At 48.6% G+C, this 24,710-nt stretch overlaps 1 protein-coding gene across 1 annotated transcript in view; it reads right to left on the bottom strand.

Moving 5' to 3' along the window:
• Positions 1-12,171, bottom strand: part of LOC142484012 (uncharacterized) — a 35,201-nt gene extending 23,030 nt beyond the window's left edge. The window contains 4 exon segments of the mRNA XM_075583974.1: positions 2,024-2,147; positions 2,338-2,541; positions 6,468-6,664; positions 12,155-12,171. Coding sequence (XP_075440089.1) covers positions 2,024-2,147; positions 2,338-2,541; positions 6,468-6,548 — 409 coding nt within the window. The 5' untranslated portion in view covers positions 6,549-6,664; positions 12,155-12,171.
• Positions 12,172-24,710: the final 12,539 nt, after the last annotated feature.

Raw genomic sequence — 24,710 nt, 5'->3', positions numbered from 1 at the left:
AAAAACAGGTATTGTTGCGATGTTAAGACTGCTTCAGGAAATATGTATAAAGAGTGTATCTGGATTTAAAGAATTCAGAATCCTTTACCACCCAAGCACAGAACAGAGCTGCAGATTCCCCACTCTATAACTACATTCTATTCGCCTGAATGATGTAACCAACTGAAATAATGCTGTAAAACATGTTTTCTATTCTGTCTCTGATTAAATTGAGAAAAGAACCGTGCCGGGGTCATTAAAGGTGGGACATTCATTTGCACCCATTTAATGAAGAAAATCTTCATTTGGCGAAGCAGCAAGTCCAGCGAGACTAATCTATAGTTGGGCCCAAGCTAAAGTACCCCCAGGAGATTGTGCCGGCCGGAAGCACCGATTTATGTGCCCAGGATGTAACCTGCCAAGACTTAAGAAGCTGGGCCCAGGCAGCCCAAAGGGGGGACTAGGTGCTAGCAGGACGGCGGGGAACTAGTGAGCTGACAGTGTCATTTACAAATGTTATTTAAATAACTGAAGCGGAGACCTTATTTTACTTCCACAAAACTGTGTGGTGTCCGTGTGTATGTGGGGGTCAGAAATCAAGGGGTAGGCACACTAAGGCGCACTTATAGTGCTGGCGGCGGTGACGCGACTGATGACGTCACCTGACTCAGTCGCCACCAGCAAAAGTTATAATTAGATTTTCAGCGACTATCGTCAGTGACGTCACTAAAAGGGACGGGCCGCACAATTTGATTGGTATAGAGACAGTCACATGTGACGACTGTCTCTAAAAAATCAAATAGACCCGGCTTCAAAATTTATAGCCACGACGTCGCGCTTACTATAAGCACTTGCGATGGAGTCAATGTATTTGATTCAGAGCAACGTCACGTCGCCGTCGCAAGGCACTATAAGCGCAGCCTTAGCCTTTATGCTTCGTCTCCTTGTTCATATTCAATGGGTTAATCAGATGCACTAAGAATGGGCTCTTGTGGAAGTGTCTCACCGCATGGTGTCATCTGCTGCTACTGTAAGTGATATATTATATTGTGCTTGTCCTTCACAGTAATATCTTCCTACACATGGAGGAGGGTTGGGGGGGAGGGTGGATAGAAAGGGATGTGCATGTGACCCTGAAGTGACAGAAATGGGTAAATGAAATGAGTGTCCCTCCTGTACGTGTCATCTTGCAGTGGGAGGGACCGATGTGAGGGTTTGGAGGTATTTCTGTCCGTCAACCTGACGTGGGACAGGTGTGTGTCTACACTGGCGACACACTTTATTCAAGCTCGGCTAGTCCCACGAATTCGGGTATACCCGGGTGTATTGAGGTTTGTGACTGTTTTCTGCCCGAGTGCATTGAGGTATTTTCCAAGCAGGGATTGAAGCATTTTATTCCCGCTGGCTGCAATACTGCACAGTATATATATATATACTGCATTACAATTCATGAATTTATGCCATCTGGTAGACACGCGAAGCATTGCAGCCTATTAAATCCTAATCATTATCATTTAACAGATTAGCCGCCCGTCAGCCAGGCATGAACCCAGGCTGGGAAGGCAAACGCAACGGGGCTTGTCAGAGGTGAGGAGCGGCGCATTCCAGGTATCTGCCAGGTACATACTGGGTATTTGCTCGAATAAAGTGTGTCGGTGCAGTATGTCTGCCTGTACTTTGTACATCTGTTTTCCTGTTGTGTGTAGGTGTACCTGTTCTACTGTGCCACGCGTGTTTCTGTCTGTCATGTGGAGCGTTCATGTGTTTCTCTGTTCCGTGGATGTCTGTCTGTCCGCACTGTTAAGGGCTTCGGTAACTGAGCATTATGAATAGGGGGCGTTGAGAGAAAAAATGTTGGGAACCTCTGCTCTAAAATATCCCGTCCTGAGTGACAGAGATGAACATCTGTTTCCGGCTCTGTAACTTGTTTCTTGTTCCTCACATAAACCTCACAACAAAAACACAAAGTGTAACTTGAGCTCCTGTTTGCTGGATCCAAACATGACTGACATCTTTATTAGAATAACAGAAAACCTCCTCTTACCCAGTGAGCTGAGGTTCTGGTCATTCTCCATCATCACGTCCTTGTAACGCTCCTTGTGTCCTTCTAAATACTCCCACTCCTCCACGGAGAAATACACAGCAACATCATCACACTTTATAGGCGCCTGAAACACAGAGAATCCCCCACTCAGTATCCAGATATAATAATTGGTTCTGTAAGAATATTTTCCTTATGGAAAGCCAGGTGAGCAAGGCAGAGAGGAGAATACAGATACATAGAGCAACGTTTGCTCAAGAAAAGGCTGAATGAAGACAGAAAGGTGGTAATATCTAACGCTGCCCAGCAGCCCTCACCTCTCCAGTCAGAAGGTGAATGATGATGTTGACGTGTTCCAGGATCTTCTCAGACATCAGCTTCTTGTCAGTGTTTCTCTCATGTATCAGGGAGTTAGATGGATTCTCCATGATGGGTCTCTGGGTCCTGCAGAATCTTTCTGGCGCACAGGGGCTGCTGCTGTCTGTGAAATGCTCACCGTGCTTCTTCACAACAATATAATCCTACATATAGAGACAGTAATAAATATCACTGTGCAGAGCAAGAGACACAGTTGATATGTCTCATGTTCCTGCAGATTTGTTGCTTTGCAGTAAGAGGGACACGTCTCTTATTAACAGCTCTATACTCAATCTATTCAGTGCCCTCCCCGCCAATTCTATTGCAGCGGTGCACAAACTGGGGGACGCGAGATTAACTGCGGGGGGGGGGGGTGCAGGGTTTAAATTAAGTGCCAGGGAAGCGACGAATGCCTCTGTAAAGCGGAGGGAGGGGGGAGAGGAAGGAGGGGGGTGGGGAGAGGAGGAAGGAGGGGGTGGGGAGAGGAGGGAGGGGGGAGAGGAGGGAGGGGGGGAGAGGAGGGAGGGGGGGGAGAAGGTGGGAGGGGGGAGGGGTGAGAAGGTGAGAGGGGGGAGGGGGGAGAGGGGGAGGTGGGAGGAGGGGAGGTGGGAGGGGGAGGGGTGGGAGGGAAGGGAGGGAGGGAGAGGGGGGAGGGGGAAGGGGGGAGGGAGGGGGAGGGAGGGGGAGGGAGGGGGAGGAAGGGGGAGGAAGGGGGATGGAGGGAGGGGGAGGGAGGGAGAGGGGGGAGGGGGAGGGAGGGAGAGGGGGAGGGAGGGGGAGGGAGAGGGGGAGGGAGGGAGGGGGAGGGGGGAGGGAGGTGGAGGGGAGGGGTGAAGGGGAGGGAGGGGGAGGGGGGGGAGGGAGGTGGAGGGGAGGGGTGAAGGGGAGGGAGGGGAGGGGGAGGGGGGAGGGAGGGGGGAGGGGGAGGGGGAGGGAGGGGGGAGGGAGGGAGGGAGGAGGGGGGAGGGAGGGGGAGGGAGGAGGGAGGGGGGAGGGAGGGGGGAGGGGAGGGAAGGGGGGAGGGGAGGGGGAGGGAGAGGGAGAGGAGGGGGAGAGGGGAGAGGGGAGAGGGGAGGGGGGAGAGGGGAGGGGAGAGGGGAGGGGGCAGAGGGGAGAGGGGAGAGGGGAGAGGGGAGGGGGGTTAGGGGAGGGGGGAGGGGGAGGGAAGGGGGAGGGAAGGGGGAGGGAAGGGGGAGGGAAGGGGGAGGGAAGGGGGAGGGAAGGGGGAGGGAAGGGAGGGAGGGAAGGGAGGGAAGGGAGAGAGGGAGGGGAGGGGGAGAAGGGAGGGAGGGGAGAGGGGGAGGGGAGGGGGAGAAGGGAGGGAGGGGAGAGGGGGAGTGGAGGGGGAGGGGAGGGGGGAGAGGGAGTGGGAGGGAAGGGGGAGGGAAGGGGGGAGGGAAGGGAGGGAGGGAGGGAGGGGAGAGAGGGAGGGGGAGAAGGGAGAGAGGGAGGGGGAGAAGGGAGGGAGGGGAGGGGGGAGGGAGGGAGGGGGAGGGGGGAGGAGGGAGGGGGAGGGGGGAGGGAGGGGGGAGGGAGGGAGGGGGAGGGAAGGGGGAGGGAAGGGGGGAGGGAGGGAGTGGGAGGGAGGAGGGAGGGGGGAGGGAGTGGGAGGGAGGAGGGAGGGGGGAGGGAGAGGGGAGAGGAGGGGGAGGGAGTGGGAGGGCAGGGGGAGGGAAGGGGGAGGGAAGGGAGGGAGGGGAGAGGGGGAGGGAAGGGAGGGGGGAGGGAAGGGAGGGGGGAGGGAGGGAAGGGAGGGGAGGGAGGGAGGGGGGAGGGAAGGGAGGGGGAGGGGCAGGGGGAGAGGGAGGGGGAGGGGGGGGAAGGGGAGAGGAAGGGGGGAGGGAAGGGGGAGTGAAGGGGGAGGGAAGGGGGGAGGGGGAGGGAAGAAGGGAGGGAAGGGGGAGGGGAGGGGGAGGGAAGGGGGGAGGGAAGGGGGGAGGGGAGGGGGAGGGAAGGGGGGAGGGGAGGGAAGGGGGGAGGGGAGGGGGAGGGAAGGGGGGAGGGGAGGGGGAGGGAAGGGGGGAGGGGAGGGTGAGGGGAGGGAGGGGTGAGGGGGGAGGGGTGAGAGGGGTGAGAGGGGGGAGGGAGGGGGAGGGAGGGGGAGGGGAGGGAGGGGAGGAAGGGAGGGAGAGAAGGGGGGGAGGGAGGGGAGGGAGGGGGAAGGGGGAGGGAGAGGGAGGGGGGAGGGAAGGGGGGAGGGAAGGGGGAGGGAAGGGGGAGGGAAGGGGGAGGGAAGGGGGAGGGGGGAGGGAAGGGGGAGGGGGGAGAGGAGGGAGGGGGGAGAGGAAGGAGGGGGGTGGGGAGAGGAGGAAGGAGGGGGTGGGGAGAGGAGGGAGGAGGAAGGAGGGGTGGGGAGAGGAGGGAGGAGGGAGAGGAGGGGGGAGAGGAGGGAGGGGGGAGAGGAGGGAGGGGTGAGAAGGTGGGAGGGGGGAGGGGTGAGAAGGTGAGAGGGGGGAAGGGTGAGAGGGGGAGGTGGGAGGGGGAGGGGGGAGGGAGAGGGGAGGGAGGGAAGTGAGGGAGGGAGAGGGGGGAGGGGGAAGGGGGGAGGGGGAGGGAGGGGGAGATGGGGGGGAGGGGGAGGGAGGGGGGGAGGGGGAGGGAGAGGGGGAGGGGGAGGGAGGGAGGGGGAGGGGGGAGGGAGGTGGAGGGGAGGGGTGGAGGGGGAGGGGAGGGGAGGGAGGAGGGAGGGGAGGGAGGGGGAGGGGGGAGGGAGGGGGGGAGGGAGGGAGGAGGGAGGGAGGGGGAGGGAGGAGGGAGGGGGAGGGAGGGGGGAGGGGAGGGAAGGGGGGAGGGGGGAGGGAGAGGAGGGGGAGAGGGGAGGGGGAGAGGGGAGGGAGGAGAGGGGAGGGGGGAGAGGGGAGGGGGCAGGGGGGAGGGGGAGAGGGGAGAGGGGAGGGGGGAGGGGGAGGGAAGGGGGAGGGAAGGGGGAGGGAAGGGGGAGGGAAGGGAGGGAGGGAAGGGAGAGAGGGAGGGGAGGGGAGAAGGGAGGGAGGGGACAGGGGGAGTGGAGGGGGAGGGGAGAGGGAGTGGGAGGGAAGGGGGAGGGAAGGGGGGAGGGAAGGGAGGGAGGGGAGAGAGGAGAGGGAGAAGGGAGAGAGGGAGGGGGAGAAGGGAGGGAGGGAAGGGGGGAGGGAAGGGGGGAGGGAGAGTGGGAGGGGGGAGGGAAGGGGGGAGGGAGGGAGTGGGAGGGAGGAGGGAGGGGGGAGGGAGGGAGGGGGGAGGGGAGGGGGGAGGGGAGAGGGGGGAGGGAGGGGGGAGGGGGGAGGGAGGGGGGAGGGGGGAGGGGGGAGGGAGGGGGGAGGGGGGAGGGGGGAGGGGGGAGGGAGGGGGGGTCATGCAGAGAGCAGAACAGCTGGCAGGGGAATAGATTGAGCTCCCCTGGTCAATTGTATCAGTGACATTTCGGCACCAAACTCACTGACTCCCCTGTGCCTATATGAGCACAAAGATCATGGATTGTACAAACATCACATTAAAAAGTATATGTAATCATTATAGGACTTCTCAGACTGTGGATATTACAAAATAATGTAGCAGAGACACAAAACACACACACACACACACACACACACATACATACATATATAAAACAAAATGGGGCAGCCGGCACTCCCAATACCATAAACAGTTTGCGGTGCATGTTCTATACCAATAGTAAGAGAACAGTAATCCACTCCAGCAGGAGCAGACACAAGACAGCACTCAAAGGTAAGTAAGAAAACTTGTATTCAAAATAAACATAGTACAAAAATGTCATGTAAAATAAATAAATGTAGTGGGGCAAGCATCTCCCTCTGCACAAACAGGTCTCTTCCTGGATCCAAGTACATTCAATCACTGGGTCACTCCCCTCTGCCAAACTACATCCTTCTCTGGCCCTGTGCTCTCCTGCTGCCCAATCGTGTCCTTATGTGGTCCTGGACTCTCGATATGACCAAACACATTGCCTGTTCTTGGGTTCTTTCTCTCTCTAATTATGTGTCCCTGAATATTGCTTCTTAAATACCTCCCATATTAACGCTCTGCAGGTCCCTGTTGTAGTGAGGGAGATAAGAGTGGTGTCATTATGACTTTGTCCAGCAGCCCTCACCTCTCCAGTCAGCAGGTAGATAATCTCTATGGTGTGATCCAAGATACTCTCAGTCATCTGCTTCTTGTCCTTGTTCATCATCCTTGAGTTATTCAGATGGTCCAAGAATGGTCTCTGGTTCCTGTGGAAGTGTTTCACCGCGTGGTGACCTCTGCAGCTAGTGATATATATTGTACTTCCTTCACAGTAATATCTTCCTATACATGGGGAGAGAGACAGATGTATATGTGACCCTGCAGTGACAGAAAAGGATAACATGAAATGAATGAAATTAGTGTCCCTCCTGTCTGTGTCACCCTGCAGTGGGAGGGACAGCGTTGACCCTAAACAATACGTTGCTGTGTATTACTTTTTCAGTTCTCCTAGCGGCCGTCCTTTATCTGGATAATTTTATGGAAGCGTTTCGCACAATAATTCTTGCTCTGTCTCCAGCACTTTATAACGTGCTTATCTTCTTCACTGAAGACCATTTTGTAACTATGAGGTCATCACGCCATCACCAATGCTAAAGAATATTTATTATATTCTTCAATGTAATCACCTAATATGACCGACCTATAAATGCTCACATTACATTTTCATGAGATTGTGATTGTTTTGCAAGATATGAGGAAAAATAAAAGGGGTCCCATTTATTCTGAAGTGTGTATGTGTGTGTGTGTGTGTGTGTGTGTGTGTGTATACATATACTCACATCACACGTCCATCAGGAAATCTCTATACGTGAAGAAGTGTGTGGGCCTCAACCTATTGGAGCAGGCAAGGAGTGGTCATAGATCACGGAACTACTCCCCTCATTGAGACTCTCGGCTGCTACGAGAGAACCATCCGGGAGATCCCCGTTTCTATTCAATTTAGGGATTTCCCATTTCACTTATCCGGAGAACAGCGATAGAACTGGTGTCTTTATGTTTGGGCTGTATCTCTCCCCTCCGAATGGACTGAGTGTATTATCATTATCAATTACTGACCGGATTTTATTAATACTACATCTGGCAAGTACCGTGGGATATAAAATAGAAAGAGACCCCGCTCTAACCCCTAGTTGGTAAATGCGTGCTGCCTAGGGACGTACAAAATAGAAAGGGATGTGTACCAAAGAAGGTACACTGAAGAATCCCCTTGTAGGCGCACCGCAGACCTTTATAGTATAGACGGTCAGGGGTGGATGTAGTAAATAGAATAAATTTTATTAAACAATGTAAATGTGTAGTTAAAACAGTATATAGTGCAGTACCATATACTCAAATAAAAGATAGACAGTGACGTCTATACAGCTCCGCCAAGCGTCTCTCGGAGCTCCTGGGCTCTGGTCAATGTAGTATCGTAACTACACAGGGTGCCTATTGTCTTGCAGGTCACATGTACCGTGGTAAACGTAAGTATATGTGATGATATGTTAACACACACGGTACGATCACTAATGATAGTTCCCCTAGGTCACTGAATAAGTGTATAGAGTGGAAAGAGGGGTATGTGATCAAGATAATTTGTGTTTGGACAGCTGTGTCTATGTAAAGGGATAACACACCCCTTGAACTGTGTTTATATCAGACAGTTTATCAAGTAATCAGTGTGTTGAAACAGAGGCTGATTCTCCAAAATCTATAATAACGTATAGAGTAGGTTGGGATATAGCCTGTAGACCAAGGTGGTGCCAAGTGACCCTAAATGTGTGTATTAGACTTGTAACTTGTACCTACATAGACAAAAAGGTGTTAGTGCCCCTAACATAGCTTCATAGATTGGGCAATGTAGTGTCAACGATTCTGCTTCCCTAGGTGACTCATAAAGGAATCACACTGTGTCCCTATAGCATAACCACGGAGTGTGTGGCCCGCGCATGTGTCGTACGCGGTGCTCAGTATGTCTCTGAGATATTTCTCGTGGATATGGGCTGCGCATGCGCCGAAGCTGGATGCTATCCTGTCTGTTCTCGGCGATGGATTCAGAGGTAGGTGGCGGGCACATGAAGCATTAAGTATACTGTGCTAAGTTTGATGGTAGTGTAGGGCATTGATACCTGTCATTATCCCATGTTAAATACCAAAAGGCCACACGCCAAAAATCCTCGTGTGGTACGGACTGCGCATGCGTCACAGACGGAGCTACTGGGTGCTCTATTAATACCCAAATGGGTGAAGACTGCGCATGCGCCTGAACGGGGCTGTGCTGGTGATAAACAGTGTGTAAAGCAATAATGTGGAAGTAGTAGAGGACAAAATTCAAATTGTATTGAGTCAGGTAAAGTAAAAACCACGCATCAATAAGGCTACTGGCTGTAGCGGTATCTCACAGTGAAACATCACACACACTTTAGGCGAAGGTTGCTGAGCTGTCAGTAGCGCATGTATAGCGCGATGTGCTGTGGTAATTCATGTAATTTGGCCAAAAAAGGTGTGTAGACATAGCCCTGTGGAAGCGCTGACTGTATAATTAGCACAGTAGTGTAGGCTAAGAGTGGATTCTGCCCAGAAAGCAAGTACTGCCCTGCGGCAGTACTAACACCTCTTTAATTGGGTGTAACAAATGGATGCTGCCATATTATTTATTTATTTATTTATTTATAAAATATTTTACCAGGAAGTAATACATTGAGAGTTACCTCTCGTTTTCAAGTATGTCCTGGGCACAGAGTAAAACAAATAATACATGGTTACAAATACAGTTACATAAATGAACAAGGTATACATTTATATACAAGACATTGCATGCACAGTTAAAGAAAATATATATTATGAGCGTATGAAACAGTTACAGACCAGATTAAAGTGTGAGACAGCCTTAGATTTGAAAGAACTTAAGCTGGTGGTGGATATGAGAGTCTCTGGTAGGTTGTTCCAGTTTTGGGGTGCACGGAAGGAGAAGGAGGAACGTCCGGATACTTTGTTGAGTCTTGGGACCATGAATAGTCTTTTGGAGTCTGATATATAGGAGAGCTAGGCTCTCAGAGAGCTGCTAGAGATAGCTGACAGAGTAGTTAAAAAGTCGGCAAAAGACCCGACATGCCGCATGTTTCGTCACTTCCTGTGACTTCATCCGGGGTGCTCGTAGTGATCATACCGTGTGTGTTAACATATCATCACATATACTTACGTTTACCACGGTACATGTGACCTGCAAGACAATAGGCACCCTGTGTAGTTACGATACTACATTGACCAGAGCCCAGGAGCTCCGAGAGACGCTTGGCGGAGCTGTATAGATGTCACTGTCTATCTTATATTTGAGTATATGGTACTGCACTATATACTGTTTTAACTACACATTTACATTGTTTAATAAAATTTATTCTATTTACTACATCCACCCCTGACCGTCTATACTATAAAGGTCTGCGGTGCGCCTACAAGGGGATTCTTCAGTGTACCTTCTTAAGTACCGTGGGATATAATTACATTCAATTCCCTTCTCCAACAGGAGTAAGAAAACGTTTTATTCCGTTTCCATCACTGGTGGTATTTGGAATTCTGACCATTTAGTCGGTTTTTAATGGTTTGTTTCATCTTGTATCAGGTCATTTGAAAATTAGACCAAATACAGTAGAAATTACAATGCATTTGATCTCAGACACACTGTATCAGAGAGGTTTGGGGAGCCTCAGAATATCATAACATAATTATAGGTTTCCTTAACCAAAAAAGGTTAAACAACACAGGTCACTGTCACACAATAGCTGCTGTGTGTCAGTGTTACTGTGTGTGTTTATATATTAAAATAGCTGCAGTAAATTTATTGTATATTTTTGTGGATTTTGAGTATTATATAGAATATAGGGATGCGCGGATGTGGAATATTTAAAAAAAAATCATATTCATCCCGTGTAATCGCATGGCCCTTTGTCCAATAAAGCAATCAAATTGGTAAAATAGTCATTGGTGGGATTGGAGGAGAGGGGGAGTTAAGGGGTAGTGTCACCAAGTAGTCTGAGTGACTCATGGACATAATAGGACTTTGTCCATTACCACTATACCCCCCCCCCCCCAACCCCTCTTATCCGCTGTTTTGATCACAATAGAATCGTTGTTCCCCAATTCTATTAATGCTGACTTTTCTTTAATGCTAAGATTATCTCTATAAATCTTGAACATACGACCGGAATTTTCTAAGTCTTGCGTGACCATTTCAACGAAAGTGTTAACAAAATGCCCTTGTATGTATCTAGGATAGAATGTGGATTGAATCTTAAAAGGCTTAGATGTAATCAGATCTGGACCCTCTGGGAATAAACCTATACTGGTGTGACAAAATTGACTGCTGATGGCATATTTTGCTAAATATTTCTTTACTTTCTGGCAAACTTATACACAGCTATATACAGATTAAAACTGTATCATGATTTAGGTGTTTTGTTTTTTCTCAGGACATACTTGAAAACGAGAGATAACAACTCTTCCTGGTAAAATATGTTATAAATAAGTAATATGTTAGTCTAAGTCAGTTTTTTTTTTTTATTACTAGTGTTTGTGTTATTTGTTAGTTTATGTATTGTTTTATCACCAGTTGTATAGGTATACACTATGATCAGTTTTATTGTTTAGTTCCACATATTGTGAGACAAACTTCAAGATATCTAAAGGCCTCAAGTCAACGGGACTGGACATTTTGTATTGTGTTTGATCTAATTGGTAATTTTTTCCAGCAGCCTTACTTATAGATATACGATTTTTGGGTATATACCTTTAGTGTTAGCTTGCACTAGATATTAATTATTGCAATAGAGATATATGCACAAATTCGTTTTTCACAGTGTCTGTGTATTACAATAGCTGTGTGTCAGTGTTACAGTGTGTCTGTGTATTACAATAGCTGCTGTATGTCAGTGTTAGTGTGTCTGTGTATTACAATAGCTGTGTGTGTCAGTGTTACCGTGTGTCTGTGTATTACAATGGATGTGTATTACAATGGATGTGTATGTCAGTGTTACAGTGTGTCTGTGTATTACAATAGCTGTGTATGTCAGTGTTACAGTGTGTGCCTGTGTATTACAATAGCTGCTGTATGTCAGTGTTACAGTGTGTCTGTGTATTACAATAGCTGTGTATGTCAGTGTTACAGTGTGTCTCTGTATTACAATTGCTTTGTGTGTCAGTTACAGTGTGTCTGTATATTACAATAGCTGTGTGTGTATATTACAATAGCTGTGTGTGTCAGTGTGACTGTGTATTACAATAGCTGTGTGTGTCAGTGTTACAGTGTGTGCCTGTGTATTACAATAGCTGTGTGTGTCAGTGTGACTGTGTATTACAATAGCTGTGTGTGTCAGTGTGACTGTGTATTACAATAGCTGTGTGTCAGTGTTACAGTGTGTGCCTGTGTATTACAATAGCTGTGTATGTCAGTGTTACAGTGTGCCTGTGTATTACAATAGCTGTGTCAGTGTTACAGTGTGTCTGTGTATTACAATAGCTGTGTGTGTCAGTGTTACAGTGTGTGCCTGTGTATTACAATAGCTGTGTGTGTCAGTGTTACAGTGTGTGCCTGTGTATTACAATAGCTGTGTATGTCAGTGTTACAGTGTGACTGTGTATTACAATAGCTGTCAGTGTTACAATAGCTGTGTGTCAGTGTTATAGTGTGCCTGTGTATTACAATAGCTGTGTGTGTCAGTGTTACAGTGTGACTGTGTATTACAATAGCTGTGTGTGTATATAATATGAAGGATGATACAGAGATCAAATCATTACCTTGCTGCAGCCATGAGGGGTAGGGGGCGGTTACCAAATCTCTGCACTGATTGGCTTACCCTTTCTATAACGCAATGTATTCTGGGACTTGTAGTTCATCTATCTCTAAATGCTACAATATTGGAAGAACAGGACCACAGCTCCCAGAAGCCCCTTTGTCAGGAAGGAACATATCACGTGGCATGCAGCAGCCAATCATTGTGCAGATAATAAGAATTATAATAATTATTATTACACTATTTAAAGAAAGAAAAAACCTCAGTATAATGATTCTCTCTAATGACAGATATTAGTCACATCCACAAGCAGTTTCTCATCCATATTCCCAGTAACTCTCTCTCAGGGATAAATAAAGTCTGGGATCCTTGCAGCGTTTGCTGAGCCTTGTGAATAAGGAGATGGGACTTTGTCTCAGAGCTGATAGCACAGAATAGTTATACTAATGTAGCCAGGTCCCCTCTCTGCACCGCGGACCCCCTCCAGGTACTCACCGCGGCGGTCGGGAGTAGGGTGGCCGGTCGCGGGGGAGGTGCGGGGGCGTGTGCGCGCATGGCGCGCGCCTCGATAGGTGTGGGAGGGGTTGCCAAATATGGTGCGGCGATTGCGGAGGCTCCGGCGGCTCGGCATAGTGCAGGGCACCGCCATGTTGTTTGTTGCGCATGCGCAGTACAGTTGCGTGACAAGATGGCCTCAGGGCGATCGCGCAGGCGCAGTTATAGCGCGCGAACCCCCCGCCAATGAGGAGACGGCTCTTGAAAGGGATTACGAGTCCCATGAGCCTCGAGTGCCCCACATGACGCCAGGGAGCCAATAGGGCTGCAGTATCTCCCTGCTCTGAGGGATTGATACATTATGCGCGCAGGGGTCTGTGACCTGCTAGGCCAGCAGCCCCCTAGGCCCCAGTGAGGTCCTGAGTCACCCATTATAGCTTGTTTTGCTTTAGGGACAGGCCCTAAGTTAGGGATCTTGCCCCATTAGTGATATTGGCATTTAGGGACACAGCGGACGCTGCGCTTCCCACAAAGAGGCTTGGGCTCAAGCCTACTCCATTGAGAGAGCAGGACTATCTCCAGGGTGAGATCGCCCCTGACGGAACCCCGCGCTGGGGGAAACCAGGACGTCGTGCAGGAGATCGGCGGACCCTTTTTGAAGATCTTTTAAAGCCCAGGTGCCGTCGCACTGGGCAGGTATCTTTATAAGTGCACCAACAGAGTACTCACACATAGTGGCAGTGCTGACCACGGGACAAGGGTATACTGTGGACACGGTGTGGGGGTACACGGTGGTGGGCCCGGGGTATATATGACATTGGGATGAAATTGGGGACTGTGAATACGGTGTGGGGTTATCACCCCTGGGAAGTAATGTCACAAGGTGACATTGAGGTTGATGCATGTGTATTGTGTGATGTTATCTGCATATAGTAAACCTGAGTTATATATACCTTTGGTATATGTGGTTAATATATGTGAGTCCTGTGTGGGGTACATTCTACACTCCTAGAATCCTACATAGGTGGAGGCGCTGTAAGGAAGATCATTTCAGAGGATTCACCCCAGGTTCCCATCAGTGGAGGCTCAGGCCTCCTGTGAACCTACAGGTATACGCACCACACCTGGTAACATATAGGTTCCCCCACACATGCACTCTATCTGCGATTGGGGTAGGGGGAATATCCGTTACATTTGGAGGCGCTGCTGAGAGCTGACCTGGGGTGCCCTGTTCTATTTTTGTGTCGAAGTGCTCAAATTAAGTTAAAGCATGGCGTACTCAGTAGTATCCTTACCATCCCGCCAGGAGGTATACACATGGGCCTTGGAGATGCAAGTTCCACCTCTCCACATGCAAGCAGTGGGACAAGTCCCTTTTGGTAAACCCTCCGCTGATTTGCAAGTGGCCTTGAGACAATATCCAAACCTACAGAGGGCACTAAAAATAAAAATCCTGTGCTGCCACAAAGACGCCGGCAACGTGTGGTGCTCTGTGTTAGTGAATGCGGGACATGTTATAACCGAAGATGAGGGCCCCGACGCATTGTGGCTCTTTGGAGAGCTGAGTTCCTGCTGCCCTGTCATCTAGTCAAAAGAAGAGAAAAAGATGCACAGCCAGGGAGCCAGGTTGTGTTAAATAAAAAAATCTATTTATTCAGTATAGCTTCGTAACAAAAAATATACCCCCCAGGGGGTGACCCAGTATCTCCTATGTGTTTCGGACCATGGGGGTCCTATATCAAGGAGTATGGGGGTAAAAGTAAGGGGCCTCGTTTATATACACCACTAATGAGCAATCTCTAATTTACATTTGGCGCCAAAACCGGGTGCGCGCCGCCATGACGTCACGAGTGCGCGCCACTAGTGCTGTGTCTCGGAATAGACCGATCCCCCAGCAGCAGGCCACGCCCCCCCCCCGACGTCAGCCCGGCACGCCCACCATAGTGACGGTTGCAGGGAGCCAAGAGGGAGATCTCCACTCCTAGGGGAGGAATCGTGAGGGCAGGCAGGGTCGCGTCACAGGCTCAAACAGCCCCTGTGAATCGCTGATCCCTCCTCTGCCCCAATAACGAAACCACCCCCACCAAGGGGCATACCCCTCTATAATCTCCCTCCCTCTCTCAAATCATTAGAAAAACGAGGGAAGAATGGGTGTACATATCAAAGCACAGAACATACATTTACAATGCAACAATCAGCTGAATTGTGCAAAAAGAAATCAAAACTGGATCCCCTTCTTTTTGCCCCCCATAATAACACATATACATTTGAAATTAAAAACAAAGTGAAACAACATCAACACAGGATCCCTTGCTTTTCAAAATTCGAAACACATAATACACTTATAAGGAAGGGATCCTGATACTGATAAAAATAATTAAAAACATTAGGTGGAATATTTAAATACTATATTGTCATTCCACTAAAAATCCTCAATTATTTCACCCGCCTAGGGTAATATTGCCTTAAAACCTCTACTTTATACACACTATAGTCCTGCACTACAAGTGCTCCTCCCTTATCCGCTTTTTTTAAAATGATGTTATTATTCTCCCTGAGTTTTTTTAAAGCCTCCTTCTGTGCAATTGTCAGATTGTAATTTGTGTAGTGTTGCTTTTTAAAGTATTTTTTCACACATTTTTTCAATATGTGGTATGCTGATTTATTCCTCCCCTCTCTTCTTTCTTTTAACAACGTGAACTTCTGGTGACGAAGATATCCTCCACTACTGCTTAACTGATGAAGATGCCACACTGCGGATGAAAATGGATGTTAATAGATGACCATGGAAGATTTATCATACCCCCCCACGCCTGCAGGACCGCAGGGAGACTGACACACGCATGCGCAACGATTTAAAAGTAATCTGCGCCTTTTGCGGGTCAACAGGGGTAAAGGGATGAAGAGGATCGATTGGATCATCACTGCGCATGCGCGGACTTGAAACGCACGATATGACAGCAGTGCAGGACCTAGATGCGTTCCAACTGCTAAGGACACGCAATGATGACGTCAGCAAGATGGATGCCGGACTATACTGAAGCAGGGAGGACTTGAGCACTAAGATGCACAGAGGAATATTAACAGCTGTTGGTGATCACCTTCCGAGGAATACAGACTGGAGATTGACTTAAGGGACTTAATCAGCACATAAATTCCATCACTGCTAATTGAACAGTTTGCATTATGGGGATTTGGGGCACTATTTATATGTTGTTACAAGGGAATGTATTTATGCCATTGTCACTTGAAAAAGACCATCCTGGTCGAAACATTGTGTTGGCTCAATAAATGAGTTTGAATTTGCTAAACCCGTTGTGCCCTATGTTCCTTTCTTCATCTGTTCAGGACTGATTGCAGGCTTTCATGCAAACACTGGAGCACCGGTAACTGTATTACTATTTTTTCTACTCTGAGGGGTGCAGCATTTCTCTAATAGTGTCTGGACTCTTACATAAGGTGTCAGAAGTTTGGGGTGAGAGGTGGCCTTTGAAGTTAAAAGTGCCGGAGATTTCCTGTGAATTTTTTTTTGTTCTTTTTGCCTGCATACAGCCTTGCAAACAAACCTGAGCAACAAAAACAAAGATTCACCTGCAGCAGAGATCAGAGTTAAAGCGACACACCCAGGCAGGAAATTTACACTGCACTGAAACTCACAAAACCACAGATGGACTCTTTTTCCCAATCCCAAGAGGAGAGAGAGAGAGAGAGAGAGACTGCTGAAGCAGGTAAACCTTATTTGCCTATCACAATAAAGTGTAATATGGTCATTGAAATAGGGGTTTTGCCTTACAGCCGTAGTCAGGGTTCAAAATGTTTCGCTGAAGCAGTGAATACAGATGGTGACCCACGAGCGGTACTGATTCTGCAAATAAAGGTTGCCACACCGCATAGGACTACCAGCTATGCATGGAGTATATGCAGAAAAGTGAAAATTTATGCAAGACTGTGCTGAAGCAGGGGAATTTTCAGCAAACAAATGCTGAGTGTAAAATTGCCCTACTGGGGAAAAAGGGATTGCTGAACTGTGTAAAAGGTATTCCAAAGCCAATTGCTGAGTGTTAAGTCACCCTGCCGGGAGTGAAAGAAATATTCCACTGCAAAGAATGTTTTTTTTTCTGCAAGTAAAAAAGTCTACCTATGTATCTTGGGAGTAAAACAGGCAACCAAAGTGTGAAGAGTGAATGCCATAATACCCAAAGATGAGACTCAAAATTACTGAACTCAAGCAGAAAACCAAATTCTGTTGCTGAAGCGGAGGGATTGCACATAGCAAGTAAATGGTTTAAAGCAAATGCCTTTGCTGACGCCAGAAAATGGGCAGCTAGCAAGCATTGTATTTAAAGAAATAGAACCCTGGGAATTTAAAATGGCCACCCAGCTGAAGTCAAATACAGACTCTGTAAAAATAGGGAAGAAAATTTGTTCCTGGTGTAAAGAACCCCCACCACACTGAGCAGTGTCCCTTCAGGCCTTATTCAGACGTTGAGAATGAATGCATGCACAGTAATGCTAATGTTGTAAAACTTACCAAAGGGAAGGAAAAGTCTACAGAGAGGCCTGGGAGTGCTACGACCTCTACAAGCAAAATATGCCCACCTGTAGGACTACAACTATTTGGGGTTCTAGCAAATACAGTGACAACAGCTGCAATAGCGCCTCCTGAGGTCAGGAAGAAAAATATACCTGATAGCCCCAAAATGGAGGACAAAATACAGCGTTCCTGTAATGAACCCTACCCCACGGAAGAGTGGCCCTTCCAGTCCGATGAGGAGGAAGACATCTCTTATGGGGAACTCAAACCGAGTCACAACCACAAAACACCCCAAGAATGGTGGGGGTGCCTGAACTCGGTACGAACCGAAAAGACCGCTCCCTATGATGACGAATATGATCGGCGGGAGAAAGAGCGGGAGCAGTGGATCACCGAATATTTCCGTCAGCTATTACAGTTGCAAGAAAAGCCAGGTGGATCCAGTGATGATGCTAAAATTTCAAATGAAGATGGAGACCCCAGTATCCCTGAGGGGACGGTGTCATCCAAAACAAAAAGGCGAAAAAGAAAAGCGGTTCTTCACTTACCGTGGAAGGAACAGACACATCTGCAGATCTTGCGGAGGAAAAGGGGGTCCGAAATGCCCTGCAGCCTAGAGAAAATGGAGAAGTCGTCCCGCGGATGACCGAATATCCAGAGGGCCCAAGGCAGAAGTCGTGTACCCCAAAGAAGTGTCTGTCCGGTGCTAATAGTGAAAAAACCTCAACAAACCATCCCAGGGAAGCGGAGCCGGAACCGGTGAGTGACGATCCTTTGACCAGCCCTGGGGATGCCCTGAAGGTTGCCAGGCATGACTGTGATCGGCTACGGGAAAATAACGTGAAGCTACAGAAAGATGTGCTCACAATGTACTCTGTAGCCAGGACAGAATTGGACGATCTCAAGACTGAGCTAGATACTGCAAACTCTACTATTACCGCCATGGATGAAAAGCAGAGCCAATCTGATAAAATGATAGCTAAGCTGAAGCGGAAGTATGAGGAGGCACTGAAGCAGATGACAGTCTTCCAGCAAGAGATGCACACTGTTCGCATAGAGCTGAATGCCTCACAACAGGAGGTCAACAGGGTCCGGACAGAGGTAGACGTATCTCAGAAGGAGGTTCATACACTCCGCAGAGCACTGGATGCCTCACATCATGAGATCAACAGCTGCCGCACAGAACTGGAAGTCTCCAGAAAGGAACTTCACAGTCTCACTGAGGAGCTGGACATTTCAAAGAAAACTATCCTACATCTTAACTTAGATCTCAAAGTCTCTCAGAAGGAGCTTGAGAACCTAAACCTGGAGATGGAAGTCTCACGCCAGGAGACAGCCCGCCTCCAAGCAGATGTGCAAAAATGGAAGGTGGACTGCAAAGAGGCCCTGAATAGTACAGAGACTGGAAAAAGAGAAAATTTAAGATTAAAAAAAGAAAATTCTGAGTTGACAGAAGAAGTCAAGGAAAAGTTTGAAGCAGAGCACCGACTGCAGAACCAACTGCAAGGTCTGCGTACGCACCTCCAGTATGCTGAGGAGAAGCAGCAAACGCTGCAGGAAGAAAAGCTGCAGGCTGCTAAAGAGGTACAAGCGCTGCAGGAACATCTGAATACCCAGTACGTCCCCACAGAGCAGTATGAGGAGCTAAAGGCCACGATGCATGTCTTCAAAGCATCATTGGAGGCGGAGCTTCGATACCAGGTGACTCTGTATGAGAGGGAGCGTGAGAAGGCTCAGAAACTGGAGCAAGAGCTGGAGAGACAGAGAGACTGTTCCATTCCCTTGAGTCAGTACACCAAGGAGAAAACAGACGCAGCGGCAACCTTGACAACAAAAATTACAGAGCTCCAGAATATGAAGGAGACACTGATACAGACTCAGATAAAGCAAAGTGCACAGATAAATTCCCTGAGAAGAGACTTGCAAGACGCACTCAAACAGATTGAGACTCTGCAGACCAGTAACTTACAGATTCCTCCAATACGGAAAAAGGTATTGGCTCTGCCCAAGCACCGGTATCCCACAGTAACTAATGCCCGTGAGGACAAGGGTACAGTGAGAGTTGGGGACTCCACGCACCTACAAAACAAGATTATGAAGTTTCAGCCACCTAAGAAAGCACTAGCCAAACCTACAGCTGCCCAACAGGCAACAAACAGAGGTAGGAGTGCAGAATCAAAGCCAGAAGAATTCTTAGTTGAGGAAGCTGAAAAGATAGGACGTTCTCTGGAAAGGGAGGTGGAGATGCAACTCAGTCCCAAAGAAGCTGAACTGGCAACTCCGTTGTGTGGAGGAGGTGCAGAAAGATCGCTTCAAGAGCGGAAAACTCTAAGGGCTAGTCCTAACTGCTCTACAACTGTTGCCATACAGTTTGTCTACAAAAAGAGGAGTGCCCGACGCAACAGAAATCTCATGACCGTGCATTCAGTAAAAAGACTTTACTTGGAAAATGTCCTCCTCGAGCGACTGAGGAGTGCTGATCTCAAGCACCTTCGGGAGGAGACAAAAATAAACTGGAGAAAGGGCTCAAATCCCAGCGGGACAGAGGGTTCTCTTCCTCCATCCACTCTCATTCAAGTCACAGAAAGATCTCGAATGAAAGTGGAAGGATGGGCTTTGGCCGTGGTAAACCCGAGCTTCCCACAAACAGGGGAGGTATGTAACAGGGGACTTATCCCTGTTCACAAATGTGCCTCTAATCCAGCAGTGTGGTGGTTAACTGCTGGTAGGCAATTAACTAACACCACCTGGCTGATTGCAGGTGGTAGAAAAAGCCTGCCTTTGAGACAGGAAGTGAGACTACTTAGCTCACGTGTGAGCTGAACAAGGAAACAGAGCAGAGGTTCTTGAGTCCCCCAGGAGAGACTGACCAAGAGAACACAGATCTCTGGAGCTGACAAATAAGACTTCTAAACCTGGATGCTGATAATACGGAGCAAAGGCAGCAACCCTGCAAACAGCAAGAAGAAAAAACGAATGGCGCACAACCAGGGAGCCAGGTGGTTGCAGAAAAAGTACCTTTATTCAGTGCACGGTTGGAGACATATTCACCCCTTGGGGGACAAAAACAGGCACCTCCTACGTGTTTCGGACCGGTAGGTCCTTTATCAAGGAGTCTGAGATATGCAGGGATGAGGTACCTTAAATACCTATGTTGTTATTAGGGTAATTGGATAAATCTGCGCGATGTCGCGCCGCATGCCTATTGCGCATGCGCATGACGTCACACGGGGCGCCGATACACCACCCCTAAGGATTATGGGTACGGACCGCCCCCTGTTCCAATCCGCGCATGCCCACATCAGGCATGAAGCCCCTAAAATGTCGAGAAGGAATCATAAATTGACAAATTTTACAACCTCCACATCTATACGAACCCTTAGTTACAAATTTTCTAATAGAGGGAGGTGAAGAAGCGACATAGCTAGGTGACACATAAGTGGCGATTGTTTTTGCTTTGCGGTAAACAAAACGGGGGCCCTTTAAGACACAATCTTTTAAGCTCCCATCCATTAAAAGGATGTTCCAGTGTTTGCGGATTATGTTCTGGACTCCCTGGCTACATTTGTTGTATTGCGTGATCATAAGGGGAACCTCCTCGTTTGTAATGTCATTACATTTTTTCTTCTTAATAGACAAAACTGCTTCCTTAGATGGACCACCCTGCCTTTGCTTAAGGAGATCCTCCCTATTTGTTGATGCCACTTCTTGGAGGGTATTGGTTAAATTCTTCATATTATACCCTCTCTGCTGGATGCGGTGGCACAACTCCTCAGACTGACGGGAAAAGCCCTCTTCCGTGGAGCAGTTCCTCCTCAGTCTGAGGAATTGGCCCTTGGGGATACCTTTAATGACAGCAGGTGGGTGACAGCTGTCAGCTCTTAACAGCATACACTACCGACACACTTTATTAAAGTGTGGCCGGTACCGCAAGCCGGGATATTTCCCGGCTTGCTTGTGGCTGCCCCTCGGCGTGCCGCGCGTCACGCGTCTTCGGGAGCCTGCGCCCCCTGCACGCGCGTCCAGGGCTCCCCGAGGGAGCCCTGGTGTCCCGCGATCTGCGGGACGGCGGCAGGGGGTTCCGGGGGACCCGGCGGACCCGGTAGCGGTAGGGAGAGCGCCCCGATCGGAGGGCGCTCTTCCGCTGCTTCGGCGCGCGCCCGTCACACTCGGGCGCGCGCCAGGCTACTGCTGCGGCCAAGAACGGGCAAATGCTCGAATAAACTTGGCCGCAGCAGTATTCCTTGAATTTGGTTTTCTAAATGTCTCAGTTTGAATTTGGCCTTCAATATCAATAAACAGTCGGAGGTCCAGATAGTCAATGTGGTGTATGTTAATATTGTGAGTGAAAGCTAAATTTAAATGGTTACAATTAATATATTGAAAAAAATTGTGCAATGTGTCTAAATCCCCTTCCCAAATCATAATCAGGTCATCAATAAACCTTCTATAAAACGTGATATATTTCCGAAAAGGATTTGTGCTGGTAAAAATAAATAGTGACTCCCACCACCCCATAAATAAATTCGCGTACACCGGTGCAAAGCTCGTGCCCATTGCCGTACCCTGTTGTTGTAAATAAAATTTGTGATCAAATAAAAAATAATTGTGCGTGAGTAGAAAATTAATGGCATCTAAAATAAATGCAGTGTGAAATTGATTGCTGTCTGGACCCCCGATGAAATAGTTGACCGCTGCCTCCCCCTGGTCATGTCTGATAACTGAATAGAGGGACGTAACGTAACATTGTACTTTGCTTAATTTAGTAATGAGGTCCCCTGAATCCAACAGAAAGGAGGGTAGATCCCTAACAAAGGATTGCAGAAATTGATCAATATATTTTGATAAGCCATCTCCCAAAGATCCAATAGACGAAATGATTGGTCTCCCCGGGGGGTCGACCAATGTCTTATGGACCTTTGGGAGATGGTAAAAGACTGGTATAGTAGGATTTGGATTCCATAAAAATGCGCTTTCGGCTTTACTCAACACTTGGGTAATTACCCCTAGCTCTAATAGTTCTTTATAGGATTCCAAAAAACCTGCTGTGGGATCACCTGGTAGTGCAGAGTAGGTGGTGGCATCCCCAAGTTGCCGATAGGCCTCCTTGAGGTAGCCAGCCCTACTCTGCACCACAACCGCCCCCCCCCCCTTGTCCGCATTCTTTATAACAATTTTAGAATTCTTCTGTAAAGACAAAAGTGCCTGTTTCTCATCATAATTCAGGTTATGCTTAGCCACATTTGTAAGAGAATATCCCTCTGCCATAATACGCAAGTCTCTAATGACCAAATTCTCAAACGTTGTCAAGAATGGGCCCTTAGAGAATTGTGGATAAAATAATGAACCTTTTTTGAGGTTGGACCTCCATGTACTAAACTCTGAAATAACAGTTTGCTCAGGTGATTCACCATTGTCTTCCAATAATTCCTCAAGGTCCAATATATCTTGGAGATCACATGCCTCTCTGAAGGATGAGGCAGATGTAGCTAAAGCACCCTGTAGCGTACCAGGATCGTCAGGGTGTGGTGTAGGTGGAACTCCAGGTGTGTCAGAATCATCCACAATGTCCAGTGGCCTACTCTCCCTCTGATCCAAAAACTGTGAGCGTTTGTGGAAAAAAGATTTTAAAGTTAATTTCCTCACAAATTTATGAACATCTATGGCGGTGTTGAATAGGTCAAAGTCCATTGTTGGTGTATACTTAAGGCCCTTCTTTAAGAGTGACAATTCTGCAGTGGTTAAATCTTCCCCCGAAACGTTTATTACATCCATTTCTTGGTTATTACTCACTTCTTCCTTTTGGCCGGCCATCTGCCGCCCTCTCTTCTTCTTTCCTCTTCTGGTTCTTTTTGTTTTTTTCTGGAAGAGAGGGAAGTTTTTTTGCTGTTGTTGTCTGGATGAAGATTGTTGCTCCGTTCCACTATCATAGTATGTTCTTGCATAATCTGCTCCCGTTGACCTTGGCCTGGAGAATTCCACTGGACCATCAGAATGGTGTCCTGATCTTTCTGTCTGAAAAAAGGAGACTGAGTGGGAGAGATTTTCAACATCCGAGAGATCTGAGTCTCCACTTGTTTGGTCATTACTCTTAGATTTAAGTATTGACTTTCGCGGGGTTGATCGCATAGTTTTGTCCCTCTGCTGATAATTCTTTTGTGGACCCGGCATCCCCCTCTCTCTAATTTGGGTAACACGCTGCCAGCTATAAATTTGTTTCTTTTCGTAATCGGTACGGTCCCTATCATACTTGGACTGTTTTTTGGCAGTGATATCTTCCTCTGCTTTCAAAACTGTTTCTGACAAAATCCTGTCATAATTTTTGAAACCTTCTAAATCTTTAAATTGTTACAATTGGGATTGGAGTTCTTTGATTTGAATTTGCAGACTTTTTCTCTCATTCACTTTCTGTTCTATAATAAGTTCCATTAGTTTGAATTAGCACTGGTCCAGTGTGGAAATCCAGTGCTGTTCAAACTGAGGAGTAGTGAAACCAAAGGTTGGGACTTTTTTTACACGCAAACCCCTGGGGATCCTCTTGTTTAATATGTAATTTTCCAGTGAAATTATGTCCCACCAGGCTCTGATATTTAGGATCAAAAGTCTCTCCAATCTCTGAAAATGGGTTTTCAAATCTGTAATGTCCTTGGTATCAACATCTACCACCCGTTCAAACACTTGTAATGCCCTTTTCTTTCTTATACTGCTGCGGCACAGTTTATTCGAGCATTTGCCCGTTCTGTGCCGCAGCAGTAGCCTGGCGCGCGCCCGAGTGTGACGGGCGCACGCCGAAGCAGCGGAAGAGCGCCCTCCGATCGGGGCGCTCTCCCTACCGCTGCCGGGTCCGCCGGGTCCCCCGGAACCCCCTGCCGCTGTCCCGCGATCGCGGGACACCAGGGCTCCCTCGGGGAGCCCCTGGACACGCGTGCAGCGGGCGCACGCTCCCGATGACACGTGACCGCGCGTCTATGACGCGCGGCACGCCGAGGGGCGGCCACTAGCAAGCCGGGAGATTTCCCGGCTTGCGGTACCGACCACACTTCAATAAAGTGTGTCGGTAGTGTAGAGTCATCACAGCAATTTAAAGCATACATAGTTGATTCATCTTGTATCATCTCATTCTCCTCCATATCGGCCATAATGATTCAAAAGGTGGATACACCACTAAATACAAAAATCAGGATTGGAACAGGGGGCGGTCCGTACCCATAATCCTTAGGGGTGGTGTACCGGCGCCCCGTGTGACGTCATGCGCATGTGCAATAGGCATGCGGCGCGACATCGCGCAGATTTATCCAATTACCCTAATAACAACATAGGTATTTAAGGTACCTCATCCCTGCATATCCCAGACTCCTTGATAAAGGACCTACCGGTCCGAAACGCGTAGGAGGTGCCTGTTTTTGTCCCCCAAGGGGTGAATATGTCTCCAACCGTGCACTGAATAAAGGTACTTTTTCTGCAACCACCTGGCTCCCTGGCTGTGCGCCATTCGTTTTTTCTTCTTGCTGCATTTGGACTTTGGACTTCC

Source organism: Ascaphus truei, unplaced genomic scaffold, assembly GCF_040206685.1.
Source record: "Ascaphus truei isolate aAscTru1 unplaced genomic scaffold, aAscTru1.hap1 HAP1_SCAFFOLD_419, whole genome shotgun sequence".
NCBI lineage: Eukaryota > Metazoa > Chordata > Amphibia > Anura > Ascaphidae > Ascaphus > Ascaphus truei.
This window is presented reverse-complemented; position numbering and strand designations above follow the sequence as displayed.